This window comes from Anneissia japonica, unplaced genomic scaffold (genome assembly GCF_011630105.1).
Source record: "Anneissia japonica isolate Jap-2015-1 unplaced genomic scaffold, ASM1163010v1 scaffold287709_len1912824_cov184, whole genome shotgun sequence".
In the NCBI taxonomy this organism is placed as follows: domain Eukaryota; kingdom Metazoa; phylum Echinodermata; class Crinoidea; order Comatulida; family Comatulidae; genus Anneissia; species Anneissia japonica.
The window spans coordinates 69,325-82,250 of record NW_022751466.1 but is presented as its reverse complement, the minus strand read 5'-3'; the positions used below and the strand labels follow the sequence as shown (position 1 = coordinate 82,250).

General features: G+C 34.4%; 2 protein-coding genes across 3 annotated transcripts in view; both read right to left on the bottom strand.

The window, feature by feature from the left end:
• LOC117121637 (lathosterol oxidase-like) overlaps positions 1-5,569 on the bottom strand; it is a 9,348-nt gene extending 3,779 nt beyond the window's left edge. Inside the window, exon 1 of one of the 2 annotated variants that reach the window (XM_033266876.1) lies at positions 4,309-5,569. In XM_033266876.1, coding sequence (XP_033122767.1) covers positions 4,309-4,518 — 210 coding nt within the window. In that variant the 5' untranslated portion in view covers positions 4,519-5,569. Of the gene's footprint in view, positions 1-445; positions 1,262-4,308 lie in introns of those variants that run through there. The other variant, XM_033266875.1, reaches the window with a different exon arrangement.
• Positions 5,570-5,713: 144 nt separating this feature from the next.
• On the bottom strand, positions 5,714-11,819 carry LOC117121633 (polyamine oxidase 7-like). Its single transcript, XM_033266872.1, has 5 exons — positions 11,366-11,819; positions 9,268-9,441; positions 8,465-8,613; positions 7,062-7,384; positions 5,714-6,829 (listed from the first exon to the last, which is right to left on the bottom strand). The coding sequence occupies exons 1-5, from the start codon at positions 11,771-11,773 to the stop codon at positions 6,306-6,308; spliced, it is 1,578 nt and encodes a 525-aa protein (XP_033122763.1). The 5' UTR covers positions 11,774-11,819; the 3' UTR covers positions 5,714-6,305.
• Between the last annotated feature and the right edge of the window lie 1,107 nt (positions 11,820-12,926).

Sequence of the window (12,926 nt, the reverse complement as noted above, 5' to 3'; positions counted from 1 at the left end):
ATAACAATTTATTATAATATTTATCTATTTGTTTAAGAGTACGTATTGGTTGAGTCGGCATTTTAATACCGCATTTAATTTATGCATGGTTATAATAAGTGACAAGTTTTCAATAAAATTTCAATGTATGTACGTATATCCAAATTTATTTATTATTTTTTCAGTAATTCATCAGAAATTAAGAAAAATAATTCTAGATTATTTTTATTATATTATTATTATTATTATTATTGTTATTGTTATTATTATTGTTATTACTATTATTATGTTGTAATGATGTTGTATGTACTGTTCTTTAATTTTATTAAAGAGGGCCCCTGAATATCAGTTAACCTACTGGGCTAAACTGGAAGGGTTACCCTCTTTAAAGATGGTTGAAATAAAAAAATAAATAAAATTAAAAAAATTAAAAAGATTAGGTCCATTCCCACCTAATTGTTCCTACCTTAATATATAAAGGATGCTTCTTGAGTTGATGATCAAATACGAAGAAATAACTAAAAGTAGCCGTGAAGAAATATAACAAAAACACGCTAAACCATATAATTAGCCATAAGCTAATACACTGTCGCGGTGCATAATCCTCCGGCCAGTCCACAGGATAAATATATGGAGTAAAAATGTAGCAATCACAAACGCCTAGAAACTCATCCATGGTCTTAAGTTTTAAAGCTATTTGAGGCCTGTTAGCTTTAATTCTAAATCGATTGAAGCTATGTACAAACCGGTGGTCAAGCCTACATTAAAGTTTACCCAGGTACGAGTGGACATGACACCACCAGATAATCTTTTAAGACCAAGCTGTATATCCAAGGCTTGTTGATTGGCCATCAGAACACAATTTAATTAATTACTACACAATATTGTTTAATCATTGAAGGTAGTACATGTAGGGAAACAATTGGTCTTCTTACCAGCAAATAACGTTTAATTGTAAAGTGTGAAAACGATGGTTTAAATGCATCAATAAGGATTAATTTTGAAATTTACTTATTGATGACTTATCACAAGAACCGTGAACGAAAAATCTTGTCTTTGAATGTACTGTTAGTGAATTATGTTGCTGTAACTTACTATTGTATGTTAATGCTGTATACATTTCAAACACACAATGAATGAATGAATGAATATGGATATTATTTCTAAAGTAGGAGTAAATAGGAGGTCAAATTAACACTGGCGTATTCAGGAGTCTTGAAATTGCCGGAGTGGGTTTGGGGGCTCTAATAGGAGGGGGATAATGATTGAAGGAGAGCTAGGTGATTTAAGGTGGCCATTGGGGGAAGTTGGGAAATGGGGGTGAGCTTTTTCTTGTTTTTGGAAGGGGGTGTGAGCCGCCGCGCACATTCCAGATACGTCACTTCGAATTTATGATAGCAAGTTCCACTGCCGTAAATAAAGACGTGTAGCGTAAGTCATTAGCAGGCTTGTCCTACCGTCTATGGCCCTACAGACTTCATAGCCTAAGTAGAAAACTCACAATGTCGTTTAGACTTTCTACGTATAAAGCTAACACGAAGATAAAATATTCATTATGAAATATCTAATAGAGGTAGTTTACATTATTGTCTCCTAAATTTAGCCTCATTCTAGTTGAAAATGAAGTATATTCAGAAGCAATAATAGTCTGCTTTTTTGGGCAAAATAAATTATATAACTTTATAATAGCAAACAGGAAGATTAAAGCATAGGCATTTTCAAACATGTTTTTTTTTTTGTCTCGTTGACCAATAGTCATTTATTTCAATTCTTTCATTTGTGTAAAATTGTACTAAATTTACATTCTTTCTTTCAATTTTCCGTTCAGGTAACATAAATTTACAATGTATTTTTTTTATATTTTTAAAGCATACAGTAACAAAAAAGATTCATTTACATACACATTTGTTTTTTACATTTTTTTTTATCAAGTACCTTACATCCCTCTCCTCATTGAACTAAAATAGATTAAATTAGTTAAGCACGGCATAAAAAATGTATAATAGATTTAACTATGTTTTGTTCACCTTTACGTGTATTAAACATTGTTTTACAAAAAATAAAAAAAATAGTCAATTCGTATGTTATGTTGTTTCTACCTTCTTTCTTATTAGCTCAAAATACAATCGAGTTATTGATTTCAACTATAAAATCAATTTCTTTGTTACACTTTCTTAATACAGTAATTTGCAATTCACAATTTTTAAACATGTTTACGTAACACCTTTTAATTAAAAATAATAGAAAAAGTAGAACATTTATACTTTATCCAATATCTTTAACATTTAACATATTCTTAATTAATATTTAAAATTATCGTATAGCACTTAACTTTGTCGAATATGTGCATATCATTAAATTTGCTCTAATAATTATGCTAATAATTGATAGATTTATATAGCGCAAATAAATGAGGTATCTATGCGCTCGACAATAGGTAAGAAGGCAATGAAAAAATGGCTAAAAAAATAAGCAAGAAAACATTTACAAACACCAAGCTAACACCTAAACCGAAGTATGGGGTTACACTTTCACCGCCAACCGGAGATCTGTGTTTATGGAACCTACTCCGGTTAGCATTGGTTAAGTGTTGGGATCAGCTGTGCCTCCTAACCCTGAACCAAAACAACACTAGCTAAGGAGGTGAAACAAAGAATGAGAAAAAATGTTAATTAATATTAAGAGGCGAATAGAAAAGTTTTGAATCACCTCCTAAAGATGCCAATAGATGCAGAATCACGGACTAGCTGACCAGCATAAGAAGAGCTATGTGGACGTATTAGTATTATATTTAAAAATAAATTGCTATATTATAACCCTATAATTCCCATGTTTTTACACAATGCTTTAATATTAGTCTTAAGATTGTACAATTGTATGCATTATATTACCACACTTTTATCCATCATAAAACAGTAATCGATTCTGTTAAGCAGAGGTCCTATATCAGATTGATGAATCGTGCTACGTTATTAATGATTTGGTATGGGAAAGTTGTTACATTAATGCTTTTGAAATCAGACAGTTGATGTGTTTTACCGTCGAAATTTTGGATGTGTTTTATTATCTCTTCTTTAATTCATCCAAAGGAGATTTCCCCTCAAAGGCACTAGGCACTCTGAAGGATCCCCCAAGACGATCCCAGAGTGTAAAGTACTGTCCGTAGTTGTAGTTGAAAAACATGTGATGATCAGTATGGTGCGCAGAACCGTTAATAATCGGCTTCAGAATATCAGGCACTTTGAAGTTTCCATCGTGGACACTGATTGCCCAGAAGTTGACCAGCATAAGAAGGGCTATGTGGAGATATTTATTGAGTGGGAATATGAAAGGGTAGATATGGTAGGGAACGGATTGAAGCCAGGCGTCGACGGGGTTCATGGCATGGCTTGAGAACGGCGTCACAATCTTCCATGAGTGATGAGCTTTGTGAATTGCTTTATAAACTGACCGGTGGTGCAAACCTCGATGAATCCAATATATCAGGCAATCAGTAAACATAATGAAGCTAATTATGCTGAAGATTACAAACGGCCAACCTGCAAAATATCATTAAAACATTTTTGAATAATTTTTCTTCCAAACTCATAGAAAAAGTTTTGACATAACTTTACATCCGGAGTAGAACTGTTATTTCGTGAAGATGTTTATGTTCAAATTTCAGTGTGACCTGGGTTCAAATCTAGGGGAAGATTCAAGATTGTCTGCAGGTAGGAGATGGAGGCGCAGTCATTTTTTAAATCTATTTTTTTTTTTTTGTATTTCATTTTTCTTATATCAATATATTATACACGGTCCATAGTTTTAGCAATGAACTATTTTATGCCTGTCTCTTATACACATCTTTTCTACCTTCTTTCTTATTAGCTCAAAATACAATCGAGTTATTGATTTCAACTATAAAATCAATTTCTTTGTTACACTTTCTTAATACAGTAATTTGCAATTCACAATTTTTAAACATGTTATATATATATATATATGGGTGTGTGTGTAAATTAATATCAAACTGATAATAGTAACGGATAAAGGAACATAAAGATGAACACCTGTTTCAAGAAATAGGTATTCAACTATAAGTATTATTTAATTATAAAAGTGTCCTTATTGTGAGAGATTTGAAGAACTACTGTAAGCTTGACAAGATTAGTAGCCTATGTCATATGTTCCTTTATTCTAACAATCTTATATATAATTATATATACACATATATATTTACATGCCTATGTCTATATGGTAATGTTTCTGTGGCTATAGTAAAAATAATTTTAATATTTTGTACAATCGTTGTTCGTCTTATCAACGGTCAACATAATCGGACCTTCTTACCTTAATATACAAAGGATGCTTTTTGAGTTGATGGTCAAACACGAAGAAATAACTAAAAGTAGCTGTGAAGAAATACAACAAAAATCCGCTAAACCACAAAATTAGACATATGCTAATACACTGTCGCGGTGCATAATCCTCCGACCAGTCAACAGGATAAATATATGGAGTAAAAATGTAGTAATCACAAACGCTTAGAAACTCATCCATGGTTAGAACTACTAACTCTTAAAAGTAAATTGATTTGATGCAATCTCAGACGGCATGTAACCTGTTGGTAAATTTCTGGACAATAGTGAAGTCCACTGATACCCATGTGTAAATTATATTAGCGTATTCGTAGACGATGTTAAGAATACAATACCACGAGATAATGATTTAAGACCAGCCTGTATATATTCGACGCTAGTAATTGATTGGCCATAAAAAGACATTAACATGCCTTGATTAATTAAAAAATATTGTCTAATTATTGAAAGTGTAGGCTACATAACAAGAAAAGGAATTGACTTTAAAATATAGCTTTATAATTTTGTTCGTAAAACTATGCAATAATTATAGACCTAGTAATTTTCTTTGTAGTACGAATTACTTTTTAAAATTTTCTTCATATCAAGCTGTAAGTACACTCATCACTTACAGGACGGACGCGATGCTTTATGAACGAAGTTTCTTATTGAGGCTAAGGAATAGAGTTATTTAGTCGTGAGAAAAGGTCCTGCTATTACAAGAAAATAACGGCTGAGGAAAAGCAAGACTCTCAGCACAACTTTGGAAGACACAATAAAAGGCACACAATAAAAGACACAAATATAGAAAACAATTTTTACATAAAATTAGGTGGGACAGGAAAAAACATACAAACATTAAAGGAAAATTGAAATTGAAATTACTAGAAAATGAGAAAATTGTGACAACTTCTGCTCCTACTACCAACGGTTAGGGAAAAAGAAGACTATAGGCCAACGTAAAATACCGTACCATCAGAAAAATCAAACTATAAATTGGCGGCTATTTGGTTACCCATGACCCTCATAATATTTCTATTGGACAACACTAATTTTTAATGAGTGAATATGATACACTATACCATAGTTCACCTTACAAGAAAATAACCCAAATGTTCAAAATATTAATGCTTATGAAATTTCACCAGTGATACAATATTGTCGTTACGATAAGATATAATAAACATTTCTTGACTCCCTACAAGTGGTGTAGGACCTATTTGTATTGCTGTACATCATCATTATCATCATCATCCTTCTCATCCTAATTAACTGCCAACCCACAACTTTAAAGTATAGGCCTAGGTATAGTACATTCTAAAACTTTAGGCTCCATTCAATCATATTTACTCATGTTATTATTTTTTAGAATAAAAAATACATCCGGGGTCACAAGCTTGTCAAAATAACAGTTGCATTTATTTCAAGAATATTACAAAAAAAATTAATTAGCAGCATTAGATTATAACCGCTTGAATTCTCCAACATATTTTCACAAGATTTTAGGTTCTGTTGTGAAATTTTTCACAAATTGTAAATAGAAAGATCATTGAAAAATGGCTGGATCCAATATGTAATATATTCAATGTTACTTTTTTCTTGGAAAATTAAAAAAGAAAATAACATTGAATAATGCTGGAAATTATTTTGCTTTCTTTGGTAAACGGAACAAAATCCCTCGTATTTTGTGAAAACGCACATAGACCTATGTAGAGGTGCGGAATGAAACACAAATCGGAGTGACAACACACCATCACTGCGTACTCCTGCGTAATTCAAATACGCGTTGTTTCACTGGCCAATCACTGCATGATAACATCGGGGTGTTTACTTTTTTTTATTAGGTATAAAACATGAAACTTTCTGTTGGAGTCACATAACAGCATTTATAGCGTTAGCTATTTACAAGCCATTTGATCTTATTAAGGCCTACATTAAGTTCATAGGCACTTTTTTAAAGTTAAGTATACACATGTATAATAAAACAAATTAGATGCTGAAGAATGTTGTTAAAGCGAAGACGATTGCTGTCAAAACACATGCACTAGTCACTCGGGAACTCGACGCTGAGTTTTTGCTGAACGCTGGTGCATTCCCAGTGCATGCGCACTGATGACCTTCTACCCACTCTGTACATGCTCCTCCATTCATACACTGTACAGCTTTGTTCGCCTCTCGGGCACCGCTTTCAAGCGCTCCTTGCACATGAGAACTAAACTGTAGACTGGTATGCTCGCCAGCAAATAACACCCTGCCTACTTTAGATTGAATCCTTTGGAAACATTTCGTTGAAAGTGCCGGACCCCATACGCAGCGCGCACCCATCGTCAATGGGTTCGAGTTCCAATCTGTGATATAGAAATCTGTCGGATTTGGTGTTCTCGGACCAAACATTTCACGAAGTACGGCCATGATTTCATTTTTGATGACATTTTGCGGCTGCTTATCAATCCGCCTGGCTTCGTCACCTGTAATTTCAGCCATAAGGACATTGACATTGCGACTGTAAATTCCTTTTGGAAAAATAGAAAAAAAAAACTTTATTGCTGCGAAATCAGTTCCTAATACAAATCAGCGTTTTTAAAGAGTTTTAAAAATTTATCATAGATTGTCACGGTGATTTGGAACGGAATCAATAGTTTCCATATGAAGACTAAGGATCACACCGTACATAAGTTCCAAATAAATATTTTCGATAGAAATATGCCTACATAATAAAAATCATGAAACAATAGAATCATTTACCTTTAGAACCTAGATCGGTAAATAATGGATAATGACCCTTCCTGTCCGTGGCACGCAAGATAAACTCTTTATTCCCCCAAAACTTAGTCGGAAAACGCATCAAAATCTTGGTATGTGCTCCCATTGTAAATCGATTATACTCTCTTACTTTCCATCCGGGTAACTCAGGAACAAACTTGACGACATTGTTCTGCAAAACACCGACGCTAAACGTGGATATAGCGTAGTCGGCAGAATAGACACTTCCATCAGCACATTTGACCTGTATATCGAGTGGATTGTTGTTGATTTGAGTCACATTCTTGTTAAGAAGTATCTTAGCTCTAAAAGTAACAACGAATGCATCTGTTATACCACAGTCCATCAGCCAACACAATTGTGATGTTATAATGGTAATGCACTCATGATAGCCAAAAGAGGGAATCCAGAATGTTATATTTTAGCAGTTAGGCCTATATGCTTTATTATAAATATGAAGGACGGCTTATATAAAGTGATGAATTCAATTATATTTGACATGTTGTCGAACTGATTTTTCAGTTCGACAACATGTCGATAAGCAGTGGTTAACTAATTATTCAAAAATCTGTATCTCATAACCGCTTTCGAGTTTTTCGTCAAATATATGCATTTTGTGTCTTAGGAAAATCAGTTCTACAACAAATTAAAATTTACTCCGGAGCCTGGCTTTAACAATGAATGAATATATTATGATGATATTTAAAAGCGTTGACATGCAAACTTCAACAGTGAGAGTACGCGCCTTACACATTCTAATTGCCTTTTCCTTTGCCTGTATATTAACTTAATGAACCTTTCCGCTAAGCTCCGCCCTTGGATATTGTTGCTAATTTCCCACAAGGCGACAGTGTTAAAAACATACGCGAGCACGTACGTTTGTGGGACAACACACGTGTATTTGTGAGACGCGTGCGTATTCCTAGCGCTGTTCTGATTGGTCAGTTGTTAAGTTTGATTGATACTCCGAAAAGGTCTATTGATCAGTAATTAAAAATGAAATTATTGAAAAATTAATTGTTTCCATACGTGTGTCTTATTGAAAGTTGGAACTTGTTTGATGGAGCAAAGTATTGTACAGTGACAAAAGACAGGATAGAAGCAAGCCAACTTGAGGGGAAAATAAATGAAGTCAAAAGACGAACCAGAAAGATACACAAAAAAAAAAAGACTACTTGATAAATCAGCCAACAGGCCTAGGCTTATTAGGCTTGATTTATTTTCCATACCGAAGGCCCAAATTAGCGAATCTCGATGGTCAGCGACATCATGTTCGGGGTTAGAAAAGCCTTTATATTCGGCATAAGTCCAGTTCCCCGGAACCGCCACTAACACACCCAGCATTGGATTTTTAATTTGAAATAAAATAAATAAATTTAACTGACTTGTGCATTGGATTCTGCAGGAAGAGCATATTGGCCTCAAAGAAGTGCTTAAAGCCCCGTTGATCAGTAATGTAAGCTGGTTTTCTGGCACCAGCACCTCGTTTCACCCACTCAGGTGCGTCAAATGCATGTGACATCAGAGATGCATACTGTAAGTAAAATAATAATACCCTCTAATCTACTTCATAATAATAATGTAATAATAATGATGAAAATATTACCTCCTTATAATAATAATAATGCTGTTAATAATAATAATAATAATAATAATAATAATAATAATAATAATAACAATGATGATGATGATGATGATGATGATGATGATGATGATGATGATGATGATGATAATGATGATAACGATGTTAATGATGATGGAAATGATATTGATTTTTATTTATAATGATATTAATAACGATAAGTAACAGTTAGGAAACATTTCTTGATAAAAGTATGGTAATGACAATGACAGTTTCAATGAAAGTGCAATGTCCATGTTAATGGCAATGAAAATGAGATGGTCAAAAATGACAATGTTAATAGCAATGACAATGCTAGTGTGATGTCAATGTCATTGACAATGAGATTGTCAATAAATGACAATGTTAATAGCAATGACAATTTGTTAATATAATGTAAATGTTAATGGCAGTGATAATGAAAATGATAATCTGAAAGATAATTTAATAGTTTGTTCATAATTATAGTAATATCGTAGTACAATATCAAATTCAACTATTAACAAATAATAACTACACTGAAAACTGCCTTGGTAGGCATTATTTTGGAAAAAAAAAAAATCTTACACTTGGGCGGTCACCGAGCCAATAGTCGTTATAGGCCCATTCGATGGTCTTCTCCAGAGGTGTTGTAGGTAACCAGCCAATGGTACGATAAGCAGCTCGGACAGACATGTCTGTGTCGTGAGACTCCCATAGCTCTTCAGCTAGATTCAAACCATTCCGTACCGCACGTCCCGCCTGTCTCTTATACACATCTAGATGTGTATAAGAGACAGTATATATATTGAGCATAAAATTAAAATAAACACACCTATTATTTTCAATAATATAAAAATATATATTACTAAAATATATTTAGGCCTATAAAGATTATATTGATATTAGTATGCTTTATGTTTTTTTTGTCAATATAAAATAGATTTTTTGAATGGTATGCTTTCATCATCAAATAAACAACATGCCATAGTTTTAAAGTAAGACTTTCAGGGGCGGATTTCCAAAAGTGTGGGAGGGGAGGCGTAAAAAGTGGGTGTTAAATGTATCGAGTAGACACGAATCTAATGTTTAACCAGTGGGGTTAACGACCCAATTTACATAACCTTATACTTGTCCTCAATATGACAGCTGCGTACACGTCATTTACAACTTAATCTGATGATTTTATCTTAGCCACAAGTGCACCGGAATTCTGAATGACACCACTTTCTTCAACACAAATGTATACGAACTTAAATTGCTTACATTGAGCATTGACTAATATTCAACCACATTAGTATCGAGGTTCCTTAATACCTGATGATTCAATCTAATTCAACTAATGCAGGCTCGAACTAAACTAGTATAAAAGATATAAAAGAGGAGTGGTGCATCATGCAGTAGCTTTGCTTGATCCATTTACATACTGTACCGTAAATTAATACAATATTAATATTGATGATTCAGTGCAGTGCTTATTCTAGAGTGGCGCTTATAATACGATGATATGAAACATCAAAGTACTTTAGAGTATGTGTAGGCCTACTCTCGATTACCGTAACATATTATTAAAAATAACATCTGCAATAAGCCACTGCGTTAGTTATTTGAGAATGGTACTGGAACTTTTACAGAAATATACCCTGAAAAACCTCACATTGAGCTGTGCCTGCAGAAATATAGTTCTTTGTATTTGAATGTATTTTTTTTTGTTTTATAGAATGATTTAAAAATACTTTGCTTCTGAAGCAGGTTCGTCCCTGGTTTGGCATGACGTCATTTCCTGACCAGTGTTCTTGTCTGTATTAATCTAACTCCTCCGAGATATCTCAAAATTGAGTCAACGGATATTACAGTACGCAAAAAATGTTTCCTAACTAGTTGCGAGACGGAATTATGGGGGTACCTGTAACTTTAATGCGCTTGAGATATTCGAATCCATTTAATACAATGTGTCTCTCATAATAATCAATAGTGATAATAATACGTCATGCATTTTTAAAATAATAATATTTTGCACTACACATAGGCCTACTCATATAATGGTCAGCCCTGCCATGAAATAGGAAATAAAATTGAAAGCTGTTCATTCAGTAAAAACTTTCTGAATTAAAGTTAAGCACACACATACAATTAAAAATTTGACTAAATTGGAATAAGCACAGTATTGTTTCATTATTTTAAAATTGCAGGGATCCAAATTTGTTATCAATTGTCTCACGGAAGTGACGTTGGGTACCACCATGCGCAGTAAAATATAATTAAATGTGTTCATTTTTTAACACATCTAATTTTATTCAACTAGATCTCCAAGGGATTTCTTCCAACTTAGGATCCCTGAAAATGCTGCTGCATTCTTACAAGTGTAATCCTAAACGGGACTATATTAAATACATTTTGGAGAATATACAATGGCATTCATGTTGAATAAGAAATAATAGGCCTACTCCCAGGATCTCAATAGCTCCAGAATAGCAGAAGGTCATATTTGATGTGCAAAAAGCTAGTATTTTCAATTTTCATAGAAAGTTTCTTGGAATCGGATTGATATCTAATTTACTAATATCAGTTCACGTTTTCGTTATGATTACCTCCAAGTAAAATCTCAGGAAATTATAAAATTTCATTATGGTATTAATTCCATATGTGACATTATGAACTAACACCGCATTTTTAAAGGTCATACCTCATTCCAGACTGGCTGGGCAGCTTGATTCAGATTTCGTCCCGATCCATCGTACACGTCCATTGACTCCCAGTTAGGTCGGTGAGTCCGAAGCAGACCAATCGCCGAACTTTCCAACGCTTCGGCCAACGGCAAAGCCCGATCAGCCCCGACTTCCACCTGAGCCCCAGCAAATGGAATATCTCGCACACGTCCACCATAATATCCAGCCCCTTCTAAAACCAAAAAGTCCGTAATACCCTGGTCAACTAGAGTCTGTGCTGCCTGAAGCCCCGCCGGTCCTGCGCCAAGAATTAATACCCTCGGTTTCGTAGGCCCAGGAGGTGCCCCGATCTGTCCATTTACCGCGGATTTTTGATTTACGTGCACAAAAACCGCTAACGCCAGAAGACTTACGATGTACGACATGACTGCAATGAAACTTTCTCCTAGCAACTTCTGTGTTCATTCAGGATAATTCAAAATGGAAATGATTCATAGGCCCCTTAATTGATAGAACTATTTCTAAAAATACAAAGCTATGACCGTGACAGGGATCCGTTCCGCCAACACATGCCTGTCATTTATAATTACCCTTTTCTCATCCCTTTTGGGCCTTCTCCCCTCATTTCTACTTTCAAACTACAAAAAACACCCATAAAATCCTATAAAATATGTTTCTTGTCAGCAAAGAGTTTTTTGTTCCTTGCAATTTTGTGTCAGTTACCCATATCATGATGATGTCATCACATTCATTATGTGCATGATAATGTCATCACATTCATTATGTGCATGAAAATGTCATATCACATTCATATTATATGGACATGATGATGTCATATCACATCCATATATGGGCATGCTGCCATATACCCATGCGTACCGTAAATCACATAGGCCTGGCCTATAAAATAAAGCTTGGTATAGGAAATGGACCTTTAAGGTCTTGATCAGGGGGAGGATCCAATGGGGGTGGAGGTGTATAACGTAAGAAAGCGCCCTTCCGTTTAACCACTTTCTTTCTAAATTTCAGTACATAGGCCTAAATAAGTGGTGGCGCCAGGACCTTCCCGGCGGAGGGGCAAAAGGCCCGACGGGGAGGGGGGCTAGTGGAGCGAATCGAGTCTCACTTGGCTGTGGGCCAGGGAGCCGACTAGACTGCAGGAAGCCACGGATATTTGATGAATTATGGCGAATTTTTAATACTTATTTGATAGGCATCGAGTTACTATAATATGACTTCATGTAGGCTATGCTTTCTAATGTTGAAATCAGCTTCCAAAACCAAAACATTTTGAATAAAGCAAGAAACAAAGAGTATGCAATGTAACCATCTAATTTATTTTCGAATCCTCATTCTTGAAAGTGAAATTCTACATTTTGGAAATTTTGCATGAAATCTGTCAACCACATTGTCATGGTCGGGGTCGCTTCACCTATCACGATGTATTCTAACCATCATGAGGCTAAATGAGCATTTGTCATAACAGAACAGCAAATTATTTTTAATTAGGCTCATTGAATTATTATTATTGTTATTGTTATTGTGGTTGTTGTTGTGATGAAAAGTTAACACAAACAA